The sequence below is a fragment of the Carya illinoinensis genome, chromosome 3 (assembly GCF_018687715.1).
Source record: "Carya illinoinensis cultivar Pawnee chromosome 3, C.illinoinensisPawnee_v1, whole genome shotgun sequence".
Taxonomy (NCBI): domain Eukaryota; kingdom Viridiplantae; phylum Streptophyta; class Magnoliopsida; order Fagales; family Juglandaceae; genus Carya; species Carya illinoinensis.
In genome coordinates, this window is record NC_056754.1 from 22,781,155 (window position 1) to 22,803,483 (window position 22,329).

The 22,329-nt window shown below is 37.8% G+C and overlaps 1 protein-coding gene across 3 annotated transcripts; it reads right to left on the reverse strand.

The window, feature by feature from the left end:
* Window positions 1-5,466: 5,466 nt before the first annotated feature.
* Window positions 5,467-19,865, reverse strand: LOC122303836 (histone-lysine N-methyltransferase ATXR2). 3 transcript variants are annotated; one of them, XM_043115813.1, is made up of 15 exons: window positions 19,681-19,865; window positions 19,364-19,439; window positions 18,698-18,783; window positions 18,237-18,604; window positions 17,381-17,493; window positions 11,499-11,530; window positions 11,189-11,340; window positions 10,294-10,381; window positions 8,955-9,003; window positions 8,752-8,806; window positions 8,572-8,641; window positions 8,407-8,476; window positions 7,715-7,791; window positions 5,895-5,951; window positions 5,467-5,770 (listed from the first exon to the last, which is right to left on the reverse strand). In XM_043115813.1, exons 1-15 carry the CDS (start codon window positions 19,756-19,758, stop codon window positions 5,660-5,662), a joined length of 1,482 nt encoding a protein of 493 aa, XP_042971747.1. In that variant the 5' UTR covers window positions 19,759-19,865; the 3' UTR covers window positions 5,467-5,659. The 3 variants fall into 3 exon arrangements, with proteins under 3 accessions (XP_042971747.1, XP_042971746.1, XP_042971748.1); XM_043115812.1 differs by having other exon boundaries at window positions 19,675-19,864; XM_043115814.1 differs by lacking the exons at window positions 18,237-18,604; window positions 19,364-19,439 and having other exon boundaries at window positions 19,675-19,865.
* Between the last annotated feature and the right edge of the window lie 2,464 nt (window positions 19,866-22,329).

Sequence of the window (22,329 nt, forward strand, 5' to 3'; positions counted from 1 at the left end):
GGTCTTATTACAGTTTTGTCCTCGTGTTATTGGGTCTTATTACAGTTTTGTCCTTACTTTTATGATTTACTTTTCGCATGTCCCTTCTGTCAACTACAGTTATTACATTTTCACTTTTGCTTCATGTGTTATCTGATTCCTTTGTTTCGGTGATGCCCTTGCTTGATTGAGTTTTGTTATATTTTTGCCATTGATTGGTGTGTAATGTGTGATTGACTTCTCCCATCGATTCGTGTCTTGTTCACATAGTGCCATCTCGTCCCTCTATCACCGAATATTAGTCTATGTTTTTGGTGTCCCTTTGTTTTCATAATTTATTTGGTAATTTCAGTGATGATTTTGATTATTCTTCATTCGGTATCACACATCCGGTTCGTCCTACTGTTTCGTGGTACAATGTTGTCAACCGAGGGGATGTTTTGTATGGTTGATAGGAGGGATGGAAGACAGAGTTGTCTGTTGTGGGGTTTTTGCATCGATTGCAGAACTTTGAGACTCGGGTGCCAAAGAGGAAGAAAGAATTCCTACAGTGCGTGGTGTTTGAGGGTTGTTCTTCTTTGTTTTGGCCACTGCTACGCACTTGGGTTCTTTCTAGATCTTGTTGTGATTTTTTTTATGCATCTTTTTTTTAAAATATTTCTACATCTTCATTTTATTTCTGCATCCTTTTTTTTTTTAATAAATATTTTTTCACCTTCTTTTTGAATAAATAATTTCTCTTATATCTTAAAAGCGACTATGTGAGGTAAGCAGGAATGAATAGTAATTTGTGTTTGACACTTTTTTATCTTCCATCTATGCCCCTGTGTGGTTGGGTCTTATTACGGTTTTGTCCTTACTTTTGTGATTTACTTTTCGTATGTGCACTTATGTCAGCCACTTATTACATTTTTGCCCATTTTTTTTTCTTCCATCTATGCCCCCTGTGGTTGGTCTTGTTACGACTTTGTCCTTACTTTTGTGATTTACTTTTTGTATGTCCACTTCTGTTAGCTACTGTTATTACATTTTGCCCCTATTCATGTGTTATCTGATTTCCTTTTTCTGGTGATGCCCATGCTTGATTGAGTTTGTTACATTTTTGCCCCTAATTGGTGTGTAATGCTTGATCGACTTCTCCTATATATTCATTTCTTGTTCGCACAGTGCCATCTAGTCCCTTTATAACTGAATGTTAGTTTGTGTCTTTCATGTCCCTTGTTCATTTCCTGATTTATTTTGTTCTTTAAGTGACAATTTTGGTTCTTCTTTGTTAGGTGTCACATATCCGGTTCGTCCTACTATTTCGTGGTGTGGTGTTGTCCGCCAAGGGGATGCTTTGTATGTTTGATAGGTGGGATGGAAGGCAGAGTTGTCTATTGTGGGTTTTTAGCATTGATTGCGGGAGCTTTGAGACTGGGGTGCCAAAGAGGAAGAAAGAATGCTTACCGTGCATGGTGTTGGAGGATTATTCTTCTTTGTTTTTGCCACTGGTATGCATTTGGTTCTTTCTAGATCTTGTTGTGGTTTTTTTCTACATCTTTTTTTTTTTTAAATATTTGTGACGCCCCCAAATCCCCACGCCCGAACACGGGGAAATCGAGACGTCCGGATGGTGACAACCCGAGTCACCATCCCATCGACGGTGCCAAGTGTATGCAGAAGCAACAAATGTGCACGGAAGAACACGCAGCGGATAACAAAAGTCATAACTAAGTACCAGAATTGTTCTCAATGTAATACAAGCTGTTTAAAACGTACATAGATAAAATATTACAAAAACACAAATACAGTTTTAAACAAATATAAAACATAGCATCAGCAACCCGGCGGAGCCGCATCCTCGGGATCAGCCTCCTCCTCCTCCTCCTCGAACTCTGCACCAAAAGCTACGGAACCAAAAATGGTACCGCAGGTAAGTAAAACCCAAACACCACCAGATAAAAACACATAGAACTCAAACAACATGGATGCAAGGAAAGCCAATGCACATGTCCCGCAAAACCACATTTTTTGCACGCACGCCAAAAAATCCATTTGGCCCAATAAAAACATATTCTTAAAAACCACGCCTCACCATTATCCCAGATAATGACCTAAACCACCATTTTCCCAGAAAATTGATCAAAAGCCTCAAAACCAAACTCGCCATTTTCCCAAAAAATGGCCCGCATCCGAAAACCATAAAAACAAACCGGTTATGCATGCACCACGATCTCCCCTAGGGATCATCCGCACACCCTGGCTATGTACCACACCGCAGGTAAGGTCCGCGCATGTGACACCTAAACGAGCGATGCCCAGACTCGCGCCCCGCGCGTACCTGGCCAGGCCATCCTCTAGCCCTCACCAGCGAAGGGCCACGGAGTCGGTGAGTAGAGCGATGCCCAGACTCGCGCCCCGCGCGTACCTGGCCGGGCCATCCTCTAACCCCGCTCCCGTCGTCGCCCAGCGACAACTCAGGGGACGTCACTCAGTATTATCCACTCCCGAGTGACCAGAGGAGCTCCGCCGAGATAATAACCCATCCCGGCTTGGGCTCGTGAGACACACGCACCCGAAAATCCAATCACGCCAGCAAAACAGGGTTTCTCAAATAAAATAAAATACCCGTGCATGCACCATGCAAATGCAATTATCAATGCTCCAAAACAAACAATCAACCATAAAACAATAAATCAAGCAACTCCGTCCTCCATCCACCCTACCCCCGAACTCCTCGGACTCAGTCCGGAATCAACCAACCAGCAGATTAATTAATTGAAAGAGCAATATATATTTAAATCTGAAAATAGGGTTTGGAAAATACTTACAGCGCTATATGGCAATTTTAGAAAACACGCGGCGTTGCAAACGGCGCCGGAAAAGCAACGTCACAGTGAAAATTTACTGTGGCCGTGGGTTGTGAAAAACCCACTTTTGAACGGGGACAAACTAGGGCTTGGGATTGATAGGGAATGGTCTAGGGATGGTTGTGAAGCTATTGGAAGTGGTGGTTGGCCGTGGATGGCGGCGGAATCGCCGGAAAGAGGCCGAATTTTCCAAAAAGGAAAGCTAGCTCGTGGGAGCTGTTCCGGTGGTCGTTGGAGGCCGGAAATGGGTGGGTTAGGACGGCAAGGGACCGGTGATGAAGTGGTGAAGAAATGGTTGCCGGAGGTGGAGCGACGGCGGCGGATCGGGGCAAAAGCCGTGCAGCTTTGTTGGGCGTTTTCCGGCCAAACGGCCGGCCGGATGGGGCTGAGGTTCGGTGGGGTGGTGCGCCGGAGGGAGACGAACCGAACGGTGGGGGTGGTGTCGCCCACGGTGGCCGGACGGCGATGGGTCGACGGTGAGAAGCCTCCGGCGTGAGGGAGAGAGAAGAGAGAGAAACCGGGGGGGTTGCTCGAGCGGGAAGAAGGAAAAAAAAAAGAAAGAAAGAAAAAAGAAAAGAAAGGAAAAAAAGAAAGAAGGAAAAAGAAAAAAAAAGAAAAAGGAAAAAAAGAAGAGAAAAAGGAAAAGAGATGTAGGGAAAAGATGAGGTCCAATCCTCATTCCGGGAAACAAAACTAAACTGCCAAAAAGAGATTAAAACCCACAAAACAACTAAAAGAAATAAAACAAAACATCAATTAAATTAAAAATAATTTTAAAACGCAAATAAATTAAAATAAATAACTAAAATATTAATTAAAATAAAACAACCATTTCAGCGAAAAAAAACACTCAAAAGCGGGTCATCACAATATTTATGCATCTTCATTTTATTTCTACATATCTTTTTTTAATTACTTTTTTTATAAATATTTATGCATCTTCTTTTGGAAGAAATCATTTCTCTTATATCTTAAAAGCAGCTATGTGAGGTGAATAGGAATGAATAGTGATTTATACTTGATACTTTTTTTTTTTTCTTTAATCTATGCCCCTGTGTGGTTGGGTCTTATTTCGGTTTTATCCTTACTTTTGTGATTTTCTTTCTGCATGTGCACCTCTGTTAGCCTCTTCATCTACTTTTTATTTTATCTAATTTTGTCTTCTACTTTTTTCTAAATTTTTCCCATTTGATTTATGAAACTTGGAAATTCACGATAATATAGGCTAAGCATCAACTATAAAGCATCCATACTTTTTGTTTCCATTTGATTTCAATTCTTGTGCATTTTCTTTATGCTGATTCAGTACTTTTCTTCTTCCTTCTCTAATCCATCAAACATTGGAATCATTCAGAGGTTCCAACTCTTTGATGTACAAAATTCCATATATAGCTACTATATTGTTTTTTTCCGGATCTTTTTAAGTATTGAAAGGATTATTATTAGACCCAAGTACTACATTTGTATTTATTTACCATACTTTATATGTTCTATATTAATATGCTCTTAAATCTTTGATAACCAAGCTTCAACTCCAAATTCATTTTATGTAGGAACATTTACCATATATCCAAAGCATTGCAACAGTGTTTAGGAAAAAAAAAAATGGATCATATAGTTGGGTGTAGATGTAGATCAACTCCAATAGCAGTGACACAAAAACTTTATTGTTGTCTCCATAAATTCTGAATGAGAAGAACATACCATCTCTAGTTGTATAACCCCGAAAACTTTTAACCACCATTTCAATGGTGAAGAAAACAATTCCGTGATATTTAAGTTGTTTAAGGAAGATACTGTAATATGAATTCGAATCTTTTATTTTCTAAACTTGCTTGGACCTATGGTTTATTTAAATTTATTGCTGTTTGAATTAGTAGTTTCAAACTGGAATGAGCTATATTATCCTTGTTTACCTTATCATTAAGTTTTCTTCTTATACACTCGATGTTTATATTTTAGAATAATTTATTTATTTATTTATTTTTATAGTAATACAAGGCAAACGTGCCTCGCATGTAACCCAACTGCTAGTGTGTATATTTATATATATAACAAATATAATGACTTTGTCAAAGGCGGCAATCAGAGCCGGGTTGTATGGTGGATTTGAAGTTGGAGTCGTCAGGAAAAACAACTGCCTTTGCCTCCTCCTCTGCCTTGGTTTTATCAGAATTCCAATTTCATTGATGTATAACTGGTTAAGGAGTTGATGAGGTGGAGTTTTATACACCCCCAATGGCTGTTTGGGCAAACACTTTCCTCATTTGTTTTCACAACACTTATCAATTAACTCATTTAATCATTATAGCTTTCCTAAATTCACGCATAAAATAAAATAAACAATTCAACTTTTCAAATCTCAGAACAAAAATAATATTAAAAAAATATATTCTAACAATATTTTATTCAATGTTCAACTTTTTTTCTTAACTCATCTCATCTTAATTACAAAAACAAAAGATATCTTAATTACAAAAACAAAAGAAACCTTAAGTACATGGATTCCACGCTATTATTTCTAACTTAAAATGGGAGGAATTTGCATCTATTTACTGTGTAAATTTTCCTTGAAAGTTTTTGAAAACATCTTTCCCATTAAAATTTTAACTTCTAAAAATTATAACCATGGAAATTGTGGCCTTATCTCCTAAGTTACATATATTTCATGTGGAATAATATGCAAGTAAGCATTTTGATCTTTATCATAGTATATATTCTTTAAAATTTTTTAAATAAATATTCGAGACTGAATCCTAGGATTTAATATTGTTTCCAGTACAAGTGTCAAGACTGAATCCTAGGATTGAAATTTGGGAATGTCTTGATCATGTCTCTTCTTGTAAACACTTGGGGCACTTGCATTTGAAACCATAATCAGCAAGCAATGCCTGCCTCTCTTCCAATGGAAGGTCCTCATCTACATACGAAATGGTAACCTGAAAATACTCCAAAATGTTAAATAGTTCTTGCACAAAAGTATACAGATGGGGGTTTCCATTTCACGTAACTTTAAATTGATTGCAGGAGTGGTAACAGCGCTTGGTTTCTTAAATGAATTACCTCTTCTCCTTTGCTGATGGGACCGAGTGCAATTAATGTCGCTTGACCATCTCTATCCTGCAATGGAGAACAAACATGAATGACAGAGGCACGCAATCATGAAGGGAAACTGAACTTTCTTGCTAACTACCATGGACTTTGCTGAACCATGTTTGATTTGTTCATATGCTTCCAATGTACATTTGCGCATGAAGTCAATTTCTAGCATGACTATACTTGCACAGTGGACTTAACATTTCTTGATCAATGAAACAACTCATTTCTCAATCTACCACTTGAATGCTATAATAAAATACCCCAAATCTTATTTTGCCGATAAAAAAAAAAAGTATAACCCAAGTCTATAATTGTAGACATGCAATAATCACGCATCCTCCTCGTTGGTTTCTTAATTCTACACATACTAATGTCCAGCCCATGAGTGTCACATAAACGGGGATGCTATGGCATGATTTAAGCATGTGTTGTCTATAAACTAGATTGCTCCCACCTCGATGATTAAAAAAGGATGGGCTGGCTGTTAACATGTTGCTCAATCAAGTCTAATTTGTGTTATTGAAGTATTTATAGCTGACTAGGTCCCAACATAATTAAAGATGCCTTTCACTAATTCAACTTGTCAGAAACCAATAGGGGTGTAAGGGGTCGGTCCGGTCCGGTCCGGTCCGGTTTTGGACAAAATTTAGGACCGAACTAGTATGTACCGGTTTTGCATTTTAAAAAACTGATTATGCACCGTTTACCCTCCTAAACCGGTACGTCCAGTTTTACTGATTCCGGTCCTGTTCGGTCCAGTTTTTCGGTTTTAATATATTAATTATATTAGTATTATTAATATATTTATCAAAAGAAATATATTGAGAATTTATTAAGCAATAAAATGTATTTAATATATATATTTTATATTTAAAACATATGATCAAATAAATATTCATGTTTAAGATTAAAATGTTATGTATAAATTATAATATATTATTTCATACATAATTATATATAAAATATATTATATATAATATTAAAAATTAATAAAATATCTATATAATATGTGAACCGGTCCGGTCCGGTATTGGAAAACTTAAAACCGATTCCAGACCGGATTTGACCGGTTTTTAAAATGCAGGAATTGATTTTGGACCGAACCGGTTGAAAATTGGACCGGACCGGTTTCCAAGCTAGTTTTCCGGTTTTTCGGTTTATTTTTACACCCCTAGAAACCAGCTAGGTGAAATAAAATATGAATTTTAGAAAATACAGAGAGAAAACATTAACATGTTGGCCATATCTCTTTGCTGGTCTTAAATAGGTTGGAGAAGGTATTCTTTTTTTTTGGTTAGGCATTTGTGCCTGTGATAGACTTGTCTAAACACAAATGTTCGTACTAATCCTGGGAGCTTAACCTGAACCAGCCCGGATCATAATCCTGCAACATCTGACCTAAATGAAATTCAGCATAAAAAACAAGAGTAATACACAAACAATCCAGGTTGTTTGGAGGTTGCTGGGGTGTGTACTTCCATTGTATACAGGATCAGATTGAACAATTCTAGGAGAAAAGAGATAGACAGAACATGGATGCCAATAACAAATGAATAAAATAACTAATTCTCGGAAGTTTAAGATGTTAATTCATTGGCCCCCACATGACAGCATGTTAGCTGGACAGTTAGAACTTAGAGACAAAACAAGCTTCATTTTCTGTATAAATTTATATCTAAAACAGGCATATCTGTAAAAGCTACAACCAGAAAATTGAAAGAAGAAAAGAACCAGAATTTGCAAACTCTCATAAGCTACAAAAAAGTAACCTCTGGTTTACATACCTCTTCTCGTTTAAATGCTTTCGCATTAGGACAACAGGAATGGTTCATACAACTTTGCAAAGGAAAAAAGCCGGTGCCTAAAATAAATAAAATTAAGTTAGTCAACACATTTAAACCCCCACCCCGAGCACCACGATATTAAAATATCTGAGTAGCTTTAGCTAATCTTATTTGACTTAGATATAAAAATTCCTACAGGATAGAAAACATCATCTTAGGGGAATCATAAACCTCAACTATAAGCTTATATAGATTGCAGAAAAACCAATGCATTAAAGTAGGTATCAATTCCATGTAATAATGCTAATGGATTTTATTTTTGACAAGGAATGCAGTTCAATGCATTGTTCTGTTCCTGTCTGTGTAAGACACTTTTTTCAGAGGACATATCAAAGCCTATAATTTTTCTAATTGCTTAACGTTGAAGGAAATATGATACTACGATCAAAATCCAGGAGTTGTTGAAAAACCAATTCTGAAGTAATCTGCCAAATAACATTTAGAAGCCAGGATAGATTAGTTCAACACCTTTTGCAGAAGCATATTATCTTGCTATGGTTCTTAAAGAATAAGAATACAAAGTTACAAACAAATTATAAAACGGAAAATAAAAATAAGAAGGATAACAAGCAAGAGAAAGTAACGAACTTTTTTGAACATATCGACAGATTCTGCATTTAATATCATCTTACCCTGGCAACAAACTGAATAGTCATCTCCAAGAGCATCAAGAAATGGTTGCGTAACTTGCTCTGCTTCTTGCTGTCATCAGTGATAAGGTAATGACATTACAATTTTATGTTTCATTAAAAATAAAAATAAAGAACAAAAAGTAGCTACAAGGTCATAATTCTAACCTTTTCAGTATATGGAAGATCATCGATGTATAAAAAGTAATCTTCCACTGGGGATGCTACAACCAAATCACTGAAACATAAATTAAATTAAATAGTGTCACACGCTGCATCATTTCGAAGCACTGCATGTAAGTGGCTGGAATATTGAGAGAAACAGCCTTGGGAGAGCATGACTCTTACAGATTATTCAGCTCAAACATGCCAATAATGTGCCCATAGGTCTCCAGGGAAAACACTTGGTAGAGTTAAGGCCTTCAACTTGTGAGTGTCACAAATAATGAATGTTGGGTCAGTTATCTAAAAGGGAGCTGGCTGAACATTGGTAGATAAGCATAGTTACAATGAAAAGCAAAAATATATAGACTCTACATTTAAAAGGATACATGGCTCACATTCCTTGTCAAATATGGCTGCCTTGAGAAGTTGTAGTGACTGAAAGGATACAAGATACAATTTGAATATTTAGGATTCAGCATAATAGGTCGCACTATAATTTCTAATTAAAGATGAGCATTTACTATTTGGAACTCCACTGGAAAGAGTTCCCCACTATTATATGGTGTGTTCATGAAACAAAGCCTAATCAGTGCATTAAGCTTGTGTTCTCAATAAAGTTTACCTTTTGGACAAAGTGATAGGACTTAGTCATAAGGATTCCATTTCATAGGAATGATGCTATGCAATGTCACTTCTAAAGTCAGATAACTATTAATATTTTCAGATCACAAGTGCTCTAAGTATTTATGAACCACTGGTCAGTATGGTTTAATCCAAAGTTTAAATCGTTTGGTGCATGAAAATTTCTCTAATTTTTTAGAATTTTTGAAAAAAATTTTGAGATGTCTTTTGTATTTGGTTTTGTCAAAACGGAGAGAGAGAATTGAAAAGTATTTTGGATGAAAATTTGTTTAGATGTGCTTTGTATTGGGTATTGTCAAACTTCTTTAGGTTTTTGTGTTTGTTTTTTCATTTGTCATAAAAGCCAAGGTAAATGATTAGATGATTTTTTTTTCTCTCTCTTCTTTAAGAGAGATTGAAATTTTTTTCTTGACTTTAGATTGAAAGGGAAAAATATATGAAGAAGCTTCTGAAAATCGTGAATCCAAATGTCCCCCAAGTGACCTGAACAATTCTAGACTCAAAGTTCCCTATCCATCTGATCTAGAAAGCTACTTCCTCAACCAAACTCAAATTAAAATGGTCCAATAGACTGGATCCTCAGAGCCATCTTGGGTAGGACCTAGAAATGCACATATATTGAGGTGGGAGAGAAAGGTATTGAACAACGGGACTTTATGACCTTGGTGGGCAGATTCTGATCTAGTAACAGAGTTTCTGACATGCAGGGTAGTTATCCAAAGACAGGAGCATTTTTGGAAGAGCTTATTAGAGGGTATTTTGAGTCGTTCTGACCTGAAGGGTTATGTCATGAAAACCTTTGCTTGAGGACCAATTGAGGCATGTGATCTAGTTATGGATAGACTGATTGTGCAGCTACAGGTATTTTCGAGATTACTCCTTTATTATTTATTTATTTATTCATTTTTTGAAATTCAAATTATTGAAGGTTGTGCTGATTCAATATATTGATTATTGTTTTCCTTTACTGTCTCTCCATTTGATGCCCTAGGTGATTACTGTCTATGGATGCAACCAAATCACGTGATATAAATTGAGAATGTTCACACGTAACATACACCAAGCTATGCAAGGAAGTTTTACCGTGAATGCCAGCTCTCTTATCTGCATCCTGAAAGCAGATTCATCAGAAGAATCAACATCGTCTGGCAATGCAATGCAGTCCCACCACCTATACACAGATCTGAGTGATTCTAGCAATATACTTCAAATAACAAAAGTATCTTCCTATGCAGTCATAACAATACAAAAAAGGAGAGACACCAAAAAGGCTATGCCAAAGAAAACAGAAATTAAAATTTAGAACAATAATATCTCTGACCAAAAATCACTTATAAAAAAAAAAAATATCTCTGACCAAAACGTCAGGCTATGCTGTAACAAATCAAATATAAATATTCATAAGACATCTAACTTTTTGCCAAGCATCTTTTTTGTGGATGGGATATTACAAAAAGATCAAGCAAATCCTATAATGATAGCAGAGCAAGAAAATTCTACATTTGTTAGCTCAATAGATATCCAAAGTTACTTTCAAAAAATTCCTTGACAATGTGTAAGTTTTTTTCCCCAAAAGAATACTTCAATCTCTTTATGTAATCTGATTTAATGTGACTAATTAGAAAGCAAGAGTCTGCAAGTGGAATTGTGATACTCTACCACAATCTTATTATACAACTCTTAATTCATGTCCTGGAGCCTCTCAGGTCCACAAAAAAAAAAAAAAAAAAAAGGTTCAGTTCCACACAAAGAGAAAATGTAATACTGAACTAACATAGGAGCCATGCATCCAATGGTATATTGTATATACTATAGAAACTGCAAATTCCTAGGGCAAGCATCACGAATCTCCGAGGGGGATTATGATTCTCTGATATTTAAATACATTCTTCACTAATAATGTCTACAAGCAATGTGTTGTCCTAAATATCTTTCTTTCAGGATAAAATATTAGAAAGGAAACATGCTTCACAACTACCTTCTCTTGTGTCCCATTGAAACTGGCTTCCATGCCTCCAACAGTAAAGATATATCAGAATGGTCCGAAACATTAGGTTTGGCACACTTATTGTCTTCTTTGAGATGAGTTGCTTTCAGTTTCCTATACCTTAGTATGGTGGAAGAGATAACCTGAGAATAAAATCTAAGGTATAAGGTTATATTCCAACTTCTTGGGAAGTGGCACATATGAAGTAGCTAGGTTAATTCTATGCAATGCTCATACAAAAATACAATTCGGTGAAGATAACCAGGAAGATCAAAGGCAATTGATAAAATTACTAATATACCTTCGCAGCAACGAGAAAAATATCGTTTGTTTCTGGGGAAAAAAGAAGATAAATCTTTTAGAGAGAGCAGAAACAAAATAAATACTGAAAAGTGTATAATTATCAAACTCTCTCCCTAAGGATTGGTTTTTCTCTACATAAACCTTGTTACTGATGAGGTTCTTTGGGTTGCAACGGTGATATTACTGCTGAGTCGAGTGCTTTTGAGTGAGATTAGGGGGATTATGGGGTTTCTAAAACACTTGGTGATAGAATCAAAGGCGTTTGCCTTGTCGAGGGATGGGAAGTTCTAGTTCATTACTGAGAGGAGTAGGAGGGTGATGAAGGAGATGAGGTTGGGAATTCCTACTGTTTTGCCAAAACACTAGAGGATTATGTGATGGGTGAAAAGAAGGACTTTTACACAGCCTCAAGGGAGGGTACCGGGAGCTTCATCGTGTAGAGGTGTTCAAATGTTCATGACCGTTACATTGCTCTAGTGGAGTACGGTGGTGGTAGCCAACGAAGTTTCATTTTCATACTTGAAGAGTTGAGAGGTAAGGGCTGGAGGAGAATGGCTGATGTACTATGGGAGGCCGTTATGGAGGGTGGGCAAGAGTTTCATGGCAAAGGAGAGGGGTAGTGCGGAGGCCATTGGTGACGGTGAACCACCCATAGAGTCATTCATTTAGGGAGGTTCTGATGCAGCAAAAGGTGCCGACACACTGCTTTGGTGCAGTAGACGGTGTCGACAGGGGTGGAAAGGTTCCACCTACCTCTGGGACAACAAGTGCACAATGGATAGGTGGAGGAGGCAAGCTTGTCGTGGGTCTGGCAAAGGAGGATGTGCACTGTACCTTGCTAGACGTGAAAATGCAATTATCAGCCATGCAAGAGAAGGTTGATGCTCTACTACGGTGCGTTGAGGAGGACTATAAGATGGGCCTGGGAAGTGATGTGAGTGGATTGGGCAATTAAAGGAGTTTGTTATAACAAGTGGGCAATTAAAGGAGTCTGGGCTAGGCTCTAAGCAAATGGGCTGTCCGATAAGGCAATTAAGGCCTCGTTTGCATAGTTAGATGAGATGAGATAATCTGTGAATAATAATGAAATGATTTAAGTCAATATGTTTTATAGAGTTTTGGGAAAAGAAAGAGAAAAAGTTGAATAAAAATATTATAAAGTTCAAATATTATTTTTGTTTTGTAATTCGAAAAATTTGAATTGTTTTTTGTATTTTTCATTTTAAGTTTGAGAAATTTTTAACGATTAGGTAATGATTTGTTGGAAAAGTTGAACATTTAAAATTGAAAAGTGTTTGTGTTTGTGGTGTTTGCATATTAAAATGAGATGTGATGAGATAGGATGAGATGAGATGAGATGGGATGAATTGGGAGGATTTTGCTATCCAAACCAAGCCTAAAAGAGGCTAGCCTAGGTCTAAATCAAATAGACCATTCTGTTGGGCTTCAGAAAGTGGGGCAAAAGAAAGAAGAGCATAGGGATGGAACCTAGCCCGTGTGGAGAGTCAGGGAGGGTGGAGACTAGAGAGGCTGGGCCTTCTATTGGTGGGAGTCAGTCAACCTCGTTGGAGAAGGTGCCAAGGTACCCATTAGATCTACGAGTCACCCATCGGACTTGCGAGAAGGTGACGGTGGTACCAAGGAGTTCATCGACGGCGACGGAGGAACCGCAAGAAGGTGATGAAGGAGCCAAGGTGCTGAGGACCATAGTTCACAAGCCAATCAACCCATCGGGATTGCGAGTGGCCAAGGAATCATTGATTGTAGCTCAAAAGGTGATCGTAGAGTTGCCGACAGTTGATCCAGAGATGAATCTCAACATTTTCTCACCTGTAGACGTGGGATATCTGGCACAACCTACGCAGACAGGGCCCATGGTAGCAGGGAAGAAGCTCAGGTGGTTTTCTCTCCGGCAAAGGTCTATGGGCAGCTTCAACCAGTTCAAGGGGCAGTAGCTAGGGTAGAGAATGGTATGGAAATTGGTGAGGAGAAGTCAATGCCTCTTGATTTCTTGTTTGAGTCAAAGGACGTGAATTATACTCTTCAGTTGGTGTACTAGGAGGCTAAGGTGGATCCAGAGCCATTATACACCTTGTCTCTCTTGCTTACAAAGGGAGGCTCACCATTGGATTGGGTGGCTTGGAAAGTAAAGGATATTTAGGATTGTGTGGGGATTTCTTGTGATGGGTTCTTGAAGCAATTCAAGGCATTACTTATCACTATTGAGGTGGTCGTTTTCAATCCCCTAAATCCGCTTCTAGGAAAAAGAGGAAGCTGAAGCGTCTCACTTGTTCAATCAATTATGACGGACAGGAAGGGAGTATCAACAAAGGAAGATCCAAGGGAAATGTTGTTTCTCCCCATTAATCCTAGAATTTTTTCTTGGAATATTCGGGATCTTAATGATCCCAATAAGCGACTGCAGGTGAAGAATCTTTTACGCTACTGGAAGTTGGATATTGTTTGTTTGCAAGAAACCCAGATGGAGTTCATGGATCATAGCATGATCACTAGCATTTGGGGCTATCCATTTGTGAGATGGGTGTATCTTGCTTCTGAGGGAGCATCCAGGGGTATCCTTATTTTGTGGGACTTGAGGGTGGTTGAGTCTATCAAGGGTGGTGGAGGAAGGTTTTTGTTGGGCTTTTGCTGGTGTATGGGCCAAATGTGGACACATATAGGAAGGTTTTATGGGAGGAGCTTTCTGGTTTGGGTGGTTGGTGGAACTTACCGTGGTGTATTGGTGGTGACTTTAACATCCCTCAATTCCCTACTGAAAGATCAAGAGAAGTCTGGTATAGCCTGACAATGAATGAGTTTTCTGAATTTATCTTCGATATGGATCTGGTGGATTTACAACTTGTTGGTGGTGTGCACACTTCATTTAATAATTGGGTTTACTCTCGTTTGGACAGATTTTGGTGTCTCCTTCATGGGAGGCACATTACTCTACCTTGCTACATAAGAGACTGGATAGAGTTTGCTCCGACCATTTTCCCCTTGTACTGGATTGTGTGGGCATTCACGAGGGTAATTGATACATTAAGTTTGAAAATATATGGCAGAAAGTTGAGGGTTTTGTGAAGAAAGTCAAGTTGTGGTGGTCCTCGTATTCTTTAGAGGGACTTTATATTGGCTGGGAAATTGAAAGCGTTGAAGAGGGATTTGAAGAGGTGGAATGCTGAAGTCTTTGGGCACATTAATAGTAAAAAGCAGCCCCTTATGGAGGAATTAAAGGATTTTGAGGAAAGGGAGGTGAGCGCTCCTCTTTCTGAGGACTCTTGTAGAAAATTAGCTATCACTTATGAAAAAGGTGCTACTTATGGAGGAAATTTCGTGAAGACAAAAGTCACATGCCCTTTGGTTAAGGAAGGGGATTGATGTACTAAATTTCTCCACCGGGTGGCTAATTCTCATCGTAGGAATAATGTTATCAAGGTGCTTCAGGTTGAGGGACATGTTTGCTCTGATTATGATGCTATTAAAGAACTACATTTTCAATTTCTACAAAGACCTTTTTGATAAATCCCCTTGAAGACCCAAACTTGAGGGTATGCCATTTGAGACTATTGATCAGTTAAGCTCTATGTGGTTGTAGAGACCTTTTGAAGCGGAGATGGTTCTTCGGGTGATTCATGGGATGGCTAAGGATAAAGCCGTAGGTCTGGATGGGTTCTCAATGGCCTTTTATCATGGTCGTTGGGATGTGGTGGGGGAGGATATTATACAGGTTTTTCAGGAGCTATACACCTTTGGTAAATTCAAAAAAAGCATTAATGTGTCTTTTATTGCTCTTATCCCTAAGAAAGTTGGGGCAATGGAGGTGAAAGATTTTCAGCCTATTTGTCTTATTAATGGGGTGTATAACATTATCTCAAATGTGCTTGCCAATCGCATGAGTACTGTTATAAGTAGTATTATATCAAAATCTCAAAATGTTTTTGTGAGGGGGAGACAAATTTTGGATTCAGTGTTGATTGCCTAGATTGTAGAATCAAGGACGGTACACGCAAGCTCTTGTGCAAGCTAGACATGGAAAAGGCTTATTACTATGTTAATTGGGATTTTCTGTGTTATTGACTTGGGATGTGTGGTTTTGGGGATAGATGGATTTCTTGGATTAGGCATTGTAAACTACAGTTCGTTATTCGGTTTTGGTGACTGGAGCACCGGAAGGATTCTTTAACAGCTCTAGGGGGATTAAGACAAGGAGATCCCCTCTCCCCTTTGCTGTTGTCATTGTTATGGAAGCATTGAGTCGTATGTTGAGAGCGGCTGTTAATGGAGGATTCCTTGCTGGATTTTATGCAGGAGGTGTTAATATATCTCACGTTCTATTTGTTGATGACACGCTACTTTTTGTGAGCTAGATCGTGATCATATGCAGTACTTGAGTGTATTACTTTGTTTTGAAGCGGTTTCAAGCCTGAAGGTAAATCTCTCTTAGTCTAAAATGGTTCTTGTGAGTAGTGTGAACAATATTCAGGGCTTGGCGAATATCTTGGGCTGTAAGCTTACTTTGCTGCCGGTGAAATACCTTCATCTTCCGTTGAGGGCTGCTTTCAAGACAAAATCTATTTGGGATGGGGTGTTGAAAGAAAATTGGTTGGGTGAAAGTGGATATATTTTTGCAAGGGTGGAAGATTAACTCTCATCAAGAGCACTTTACCTAACCTCCCTACTTATTTTCTATCCCTATTTCCGCCACCTGCAAGTGTGGCCTCTTGTATCGAGAAAAATTTTCATAACTTTCATTGGGGAGGCATTGGAGAGCAAACTAAGTTCCACCTAGCCGGTTGGGATAATGTTTGCTCACCGATAACTTGCGGTGGGTTGGGGGTGAATAAAACGAGGGTTTCAACAAAGCACTCTTGGGGAAATGGTTGTGGAGATGTCATAGAAGTCATAGATTCTAAGTATGGGAGTATTCGGGGGTTTGGTGTTCTGATGAAGTTAGGGAGACACATGGTGTGGGATTGTGGAAAAACATTAGAGCTGGATGGCGAAGCTTCTCCAAGTTTTTCAGATTCTAATTGGAAGAGGTAGTATCGTTTATATTTGGCATGATGTCTGGTGTGGTGAAAGGGCTCTAAAGTAGGTGTATCCCATGCTCTACCAAATTTCTTGTGACAAAGAGGCTGTTGTGGCTGATTTATTGGTATTATCTAATGGTGCTGTCCATTGGAATGTAAGTTTTTTGAGAGTGGCTCAAGATTGGGAGTTGAATATGTTTGCTGATTTCTTTGACTCGTATGTAATGTTGATTGGCAATGAGATGGAGGATAGGATGATTTGGAATCCAAGTGGAAATAAAAAACTCTCGGTGTGCTCCTTCTACAAGGCTCTCTCGGGATTTTCTAATGATCATAGTTTTCCTTGGAAGGCTATTTGGAAGTGCAAGGTACCTCCTAGGATTGCTTTCTTTGTATGGACTGCATCTCTTGGGCAGATTCTTGCCTCGGATAATCTAATAAAATGTGGTTTCATCATTTTAGATTGATGCTTTCTGTGCAAGAAAGATGGGGGAATCAGTGGATCATCTTTTGTTACATTGTGAGGTGGCCCCGTGTTTATGGAATGAGATCTTTAATTGGACTTGGATGGCATGGGTTATGCCTAGAAGAGTTAGGGATATTCTAAGGTGCTGGACAGGAATTAGGGGAAATGCCCACATCGTTGTTGCATGGAGAATTATCCCTCATTGCATTATGTGGTGTTTGTGGCTGGAGAGAAACAAGAGATTCTTTGAAGACATGGAGTGTTCTTTGGATGAGCTAAAATGATTTTTTTTTTACAATACTTTACTCTCTTGGGCTTCGGCCATTATTTGTAATACAGACAATCTTCCATTAGCATGAATAAGGATGTTAAGAGCCCTACCGTTAGCATGCTGCATAAACTTTATAAGTGCCTCCCGACATGATGATTTTGACCTCTCCCCAATGCAAAGTAAGGAATGAGACAGTTCCCAATCGGCCTCTGCACATGATTTGCTACAAATATTGACAAGAAAATCAAAATTTATTAATCCATACTTGACAGCTACAGAGAAGAATGAACAATCGCATGTGTTCCAAGGAAGCTTAGATAGGAAACCTGCAATCTCAGAATAGTTTCATATGGTCAAAACAGGTTTATTCATTTATTTACCTTTTCAACAGGTAAAATTGGGTTTATTCACTGCTTAGCTTTGCATCAGTGGGTTTAGTACTCCAGTTATGAAACATGAATGTCCCTCCTTGTGCCCTTTTGCCATGTTGTATAGCTCAACAAACATGCAAGTTGTGAATGTAACAGCATGGCACCTATCATGTACCAAATTTTCTTTTTCTGGTCTGTTTTTAAAATGATATAAAAAATAGATTCCTGTGCTAGAAAAGTGCTGCCCCATGTCTTTCTTATAGTCTTTTTTATAGTATAAATACATAAATGAAAAAAATAAGTGCAGAGAATGTTGATTGTCGATAAATGGAAAATTAAGCATCAAGGAGTCACTAAAGCATCAACGAGTCACTAAAGCTAACAAGTGCAATTTACTTGTAAACAAAAAAAAAAAGCTAACAAGTTTGATTTCAGAAAGAGAAAAGTTCTCATAAAATTATTAGAAGCTCTTCAGGCATTCATTTGTGCTTAAGTCTAAGGTAGTTATGGCTAGAACACAACCTATTTAACAGCTGGTGGTAAAAGAAAAATGGATCACCAAGAAAGCCTTTTCATCATGCAAGGAATCTGTTACCTGCAGTAATAAGCTTCTCCACATCCACCAGCACATGGAACAGGTGGAGGCAAGGAGAACTGTTTGGAGTAAGGCAAAATCAGTTCACCATTCATTAATGATTCTACAACATCTTTGGGGAAAGTGAATATCTGTTTGGAACTGCTAGAAGCACAATTTTCCAAGTTGTCATGGTTTTCCAAAAGGGAATCATATTCTCCATCGTAGGAATCAGTTTTGCTGCAATCTTTTGATATGTGTTTAAAGGTCTCCATATCAGATTCATGATTCATAGAAACACCTAGACCTTGCAAATAAAGTCTCCTTCCAATTTGAAGTTCTATCGATCCAATAAAACAAAAACAGAAGCTACACACTAAACAGTCAATCTGCAATGCAAAACAGAATGCACAAGATGAGCTAACCTTAAGGGGACAAAAAAATGGATGAAAATTAGTAAATGAGCACTTAATATACGCAACCTTGTTTGAACAATGTTGGGCACCCACAAGCAATTGGTCTTTAAAAACAAGTTCCCCTTTCTTGAAGTCCAAGTCAGCATAGACACCTTCAGCACATTAGACGATGTGATAAAAATAGCCATTACAACAAGGAGGATAAAGATTGGAAGCAAGCTGTTCAAAGTTTGCTGAGGAAACTTCCCAATACATTTTATTGTTGCGTAGTTTTAATGATTCTGTTTTTATAAAATCTATAAGGAAAAGTGTTATATCCAACATTTTGCTAATATGCATTCACAAAGCTCACTAGTTTCAACTTTCTAGTCGTCTCTAAGGAGCAAAACTCAATAAACTTTAGGAACAGAACTTCATTATTGAGCACTGCGAGTTAGAGAGTAAGTTACGTTTTGTCAGAATCAGACAACGACCGTTTATTGTGTTGATAATATACAGAAGCTTTATAGGGTTTTCTCTCGATTTCTATATTCACAACTCGAGAGCATCAAATTCATCAATAATACACCTTAACTAGTTGGTAATGGACATTGAACTAATGACAGACCAAATGCTCGTCTACTTCAAATTCAATTACAAGACGCGCAAGCGGGTATATCAGTGATTCAAACGGCCACATTACATAGGCTAACTGTCTAAGTGCAAGTGAAGCAAAAACACATAAAGATTTACCCTTTCCAAATTCTCCATTTGGTTTCACTTTGATACCATGGCATTTTCTCGTCGATATAAGGTTATCGAAATACTCCTGAGGAACAGATATTTATTAAAAATAATAACAGATGTAACAACAAAAGTGACAGAGGAACACTAACTGATTATTTTATTCAGCATTCCTCGGTTTCTTTTAAATCAGTTTCACTTATCTCCGCACAAAAACCATGGAAGAATAAACTAGCAAGGTTTTATGAATCAAATTAAGCTTTTCTTCTGTTGAAGTTGTTATTGAGAGAGAGAGAGAGAGAGAGAGAGAGAGAGGTTGCCTGAACTTGGAGAGGCGAAGGAGATGTGAGAAGGTGAGAGATTTCACTGGCAAGCGCAGTGTCTATTGGGCAGATTGTCTCCATTTGAAACGATACAGCAAAGACTGTTTGCCTCTGAGCTGCGCGGCCTTCAAGCAGAGTAGAAGAGCACCGAGTTCTCCAATTGCATTTGTAACGGCGCCGCTTTTTTTTTTTTTTTTTTTTTTAAAGATCAATTTAAAATTTAAACACATAAAAAATATTTCATTAATATCTCTTTTAAAAAAATAATAGTCCGAGTTTGAAATATATTTACCAAATGTCTAATATCTAAGATTATGTGGCCACAGCTACAGAAACCCTCTATTTCATTGTTAGCAGCAGCAACAATTTGGGAAGCATACCCTTAAAAAACTACACATGTAAATCACAAATCCCTGCAAAATCATACCGTGAGAAAGGCTCTCAAAGCTTCACCATCTTTTGGAGAAAAACATAAAAATTGAGAAGATTGCTTAGAATCCAAAAATTCACCTATTTCATCTCTAACCACTAATCATGTACCAATCTTATCACTCACCTTTGAAATAGCTATATCCCAATTAACTTTAACAAAACCTCTAGATGGCATTTATCATTTAAAAGGTGGTGTTAATTGAGCCTGAACAACATTGTGTTGATGTTGCACATCCTTGAATTTTGCAAGTTGATGAAGTGATTGAGCTAATAAATGTAAACGATGATCAAAGGAAGATCTAAAGACTAAAGAGTTTCTCCTAAGCCATATGTTGTGGGCTATACACATCATTAGGGCCATATATTCTTCAAAAAGCCTTTGCTGGAAGTGTATACTTAACTGCTGAAAGTTTAGGTGTTTCAAAGAGGATTTTTGAAGGGCCATACAACAGCTACCCCACACATCCTATGTAGAAGAATACTCCTACAATATGTTCTGTAGTTTCAACTTCCAAATGAAAAACAGGACAATTTTGGTTCTCCAACACCTTTTGTTTATAAAGATTCAAACATTTAGGTAGCAGGTTGTTACATGCCTTCCAAATAAAAGTTTTGACATTGTTAGGTATAGTATAAGACCAAATATTCCTCCAGAATGCTTCCATAGTATGAGAAGATGAAGAACCACCCATATTTTGCATAGCTCTTTCATTTTTCATATGATAAGCATTCTTCACAGTGAAGTAACCTGAAGAAGTGCCTCTCCAAATGATTTTATCTTCTGACAACAAATGACGTAGGGGTATATTTATTATCAACTCAGCCTCATCAATTTTAAAGTTGTGATGTACCAACTGAAAATCCCAATCTCTGGTGTGGGGGTTGATTAGAGCCTCCACTGTGGCACTTGCAGCAAGCTTCTAAGAAAAAGACTGAACCATAAAATATGTTTTTTAGGCCACTATTTGTCCATCAAAATACCTATAATTTTCCCATTTCCAACCCTCCAAAACAAACCATCTAAAAAAAGATCCTTGGTTGATAACAAACTCCTTAGATAAGAACATTTGTGAGATAAACCAGCAGAAAATGGAGTTCATTCTGAAAAGTATTTAGCCCATAAAATCATATCTGAAAGAGAGAAAAGGATTATTCATAAGCCTTCATAATTGTTTTGCCAATAGAGATTTATTAAAACAACCCAAGTCTCTAAATCCCAATCCACCTGAAGTCTTAGAAAATCTCATATTCTCCCCCCTCATCTAATGAATTTTAGAAACACTCTCTTGATGACCTCAATAAAACCTCTGCATAATTTTATTAAGCTGTGAACATAGAATTTTTTGTAATAGGAAAATGCTCATGTTATAGGTTGGGATGACTTGAATAACTGCTTTCAACAAAACTTCATTGCCTGCCTGGGAGAGGAACTTGGGCTTCCAATTACTAATTTTATACCAAACTCGATCAGTAATAAATATGAATGCCTTCACATGATATCAGTAATAATGTTCAAAGCTGTTAGACCCGTGAATCCTAGCAATATCAATAATGATCTTCCTTGTATCCTCATTTGTGTCATTGCTGAAATAGAGGGATGGTATCTACCAAAATAACACTGCATGGTATCTCCTCTAAAGATTAATATGGTTCTTGGATTCATGCTCCCTTAACTACTGGTGCATCAGCCCTCGATTGAGTCAATCCAGTATCCTCCCCAATTCCTCAACTATCAGAGGTTCTACAACATAAGACAGTTATGGCAAAAGAAGGGGGAAGCATTTTTTTGTGTAGTCCTATCATCATATCTAATAAATTCAAACTGTGTAATCATGCAGTTACTCATAGGGATACTTTAGAGCCTAATGTACTTGTTTCCTCTAAGGCAACCAAGGATGATTCGGTGATGGGATTTACTAAAGGTGATGGGAGTACAGGGGATGCTTTAGAGTCGAATGTTATTGGTTCCTTTGATGAAATAGTTGATGTTTTGGCTATGGGAAATGTTGAAGGTCATGGGAGCAAAGGGATTCAATCGGCTAAGGCTTGTTTTCAATCAAGTAGTGATCTTGTAGCTGCAGAAAAAACATGGAAAAAACAAGCTCGTGTTGGAAAGGAAAATCCTCCCCTGTTTGTTGCTTCATTAGCTTTGAATGGTGGAAGGAGTCTAGGATTAATAGCATCTGTGTGCCTAAAGCCAAATAAGATTCATAAACAACA

Bases quoted from the DNA above. Each gene is read 5' to 3' on its own strand.
- LOC122303836 (XM_043115812.1), bottom strand. From the start codon at position 19,758: ATGGAGACAATCTGCCCAATAGACACTGCGCTTGCCAGTGAAATCTCT. The intron at 18,605-18,697 runs GTTGCGTATATT...TTTGCATTGCAG, and splicing joins CCCAACATTGTTCAAACAAG to ATTGACTGTTTAGTGTGTAG. The intron at 10,382-11,188 runs GTAGTTGTGAAG...ATCTGTGTATAG, and splicing joins TCAATGGGACACAAGAGAAG to GTGGTGGGACTGCATTGCAT.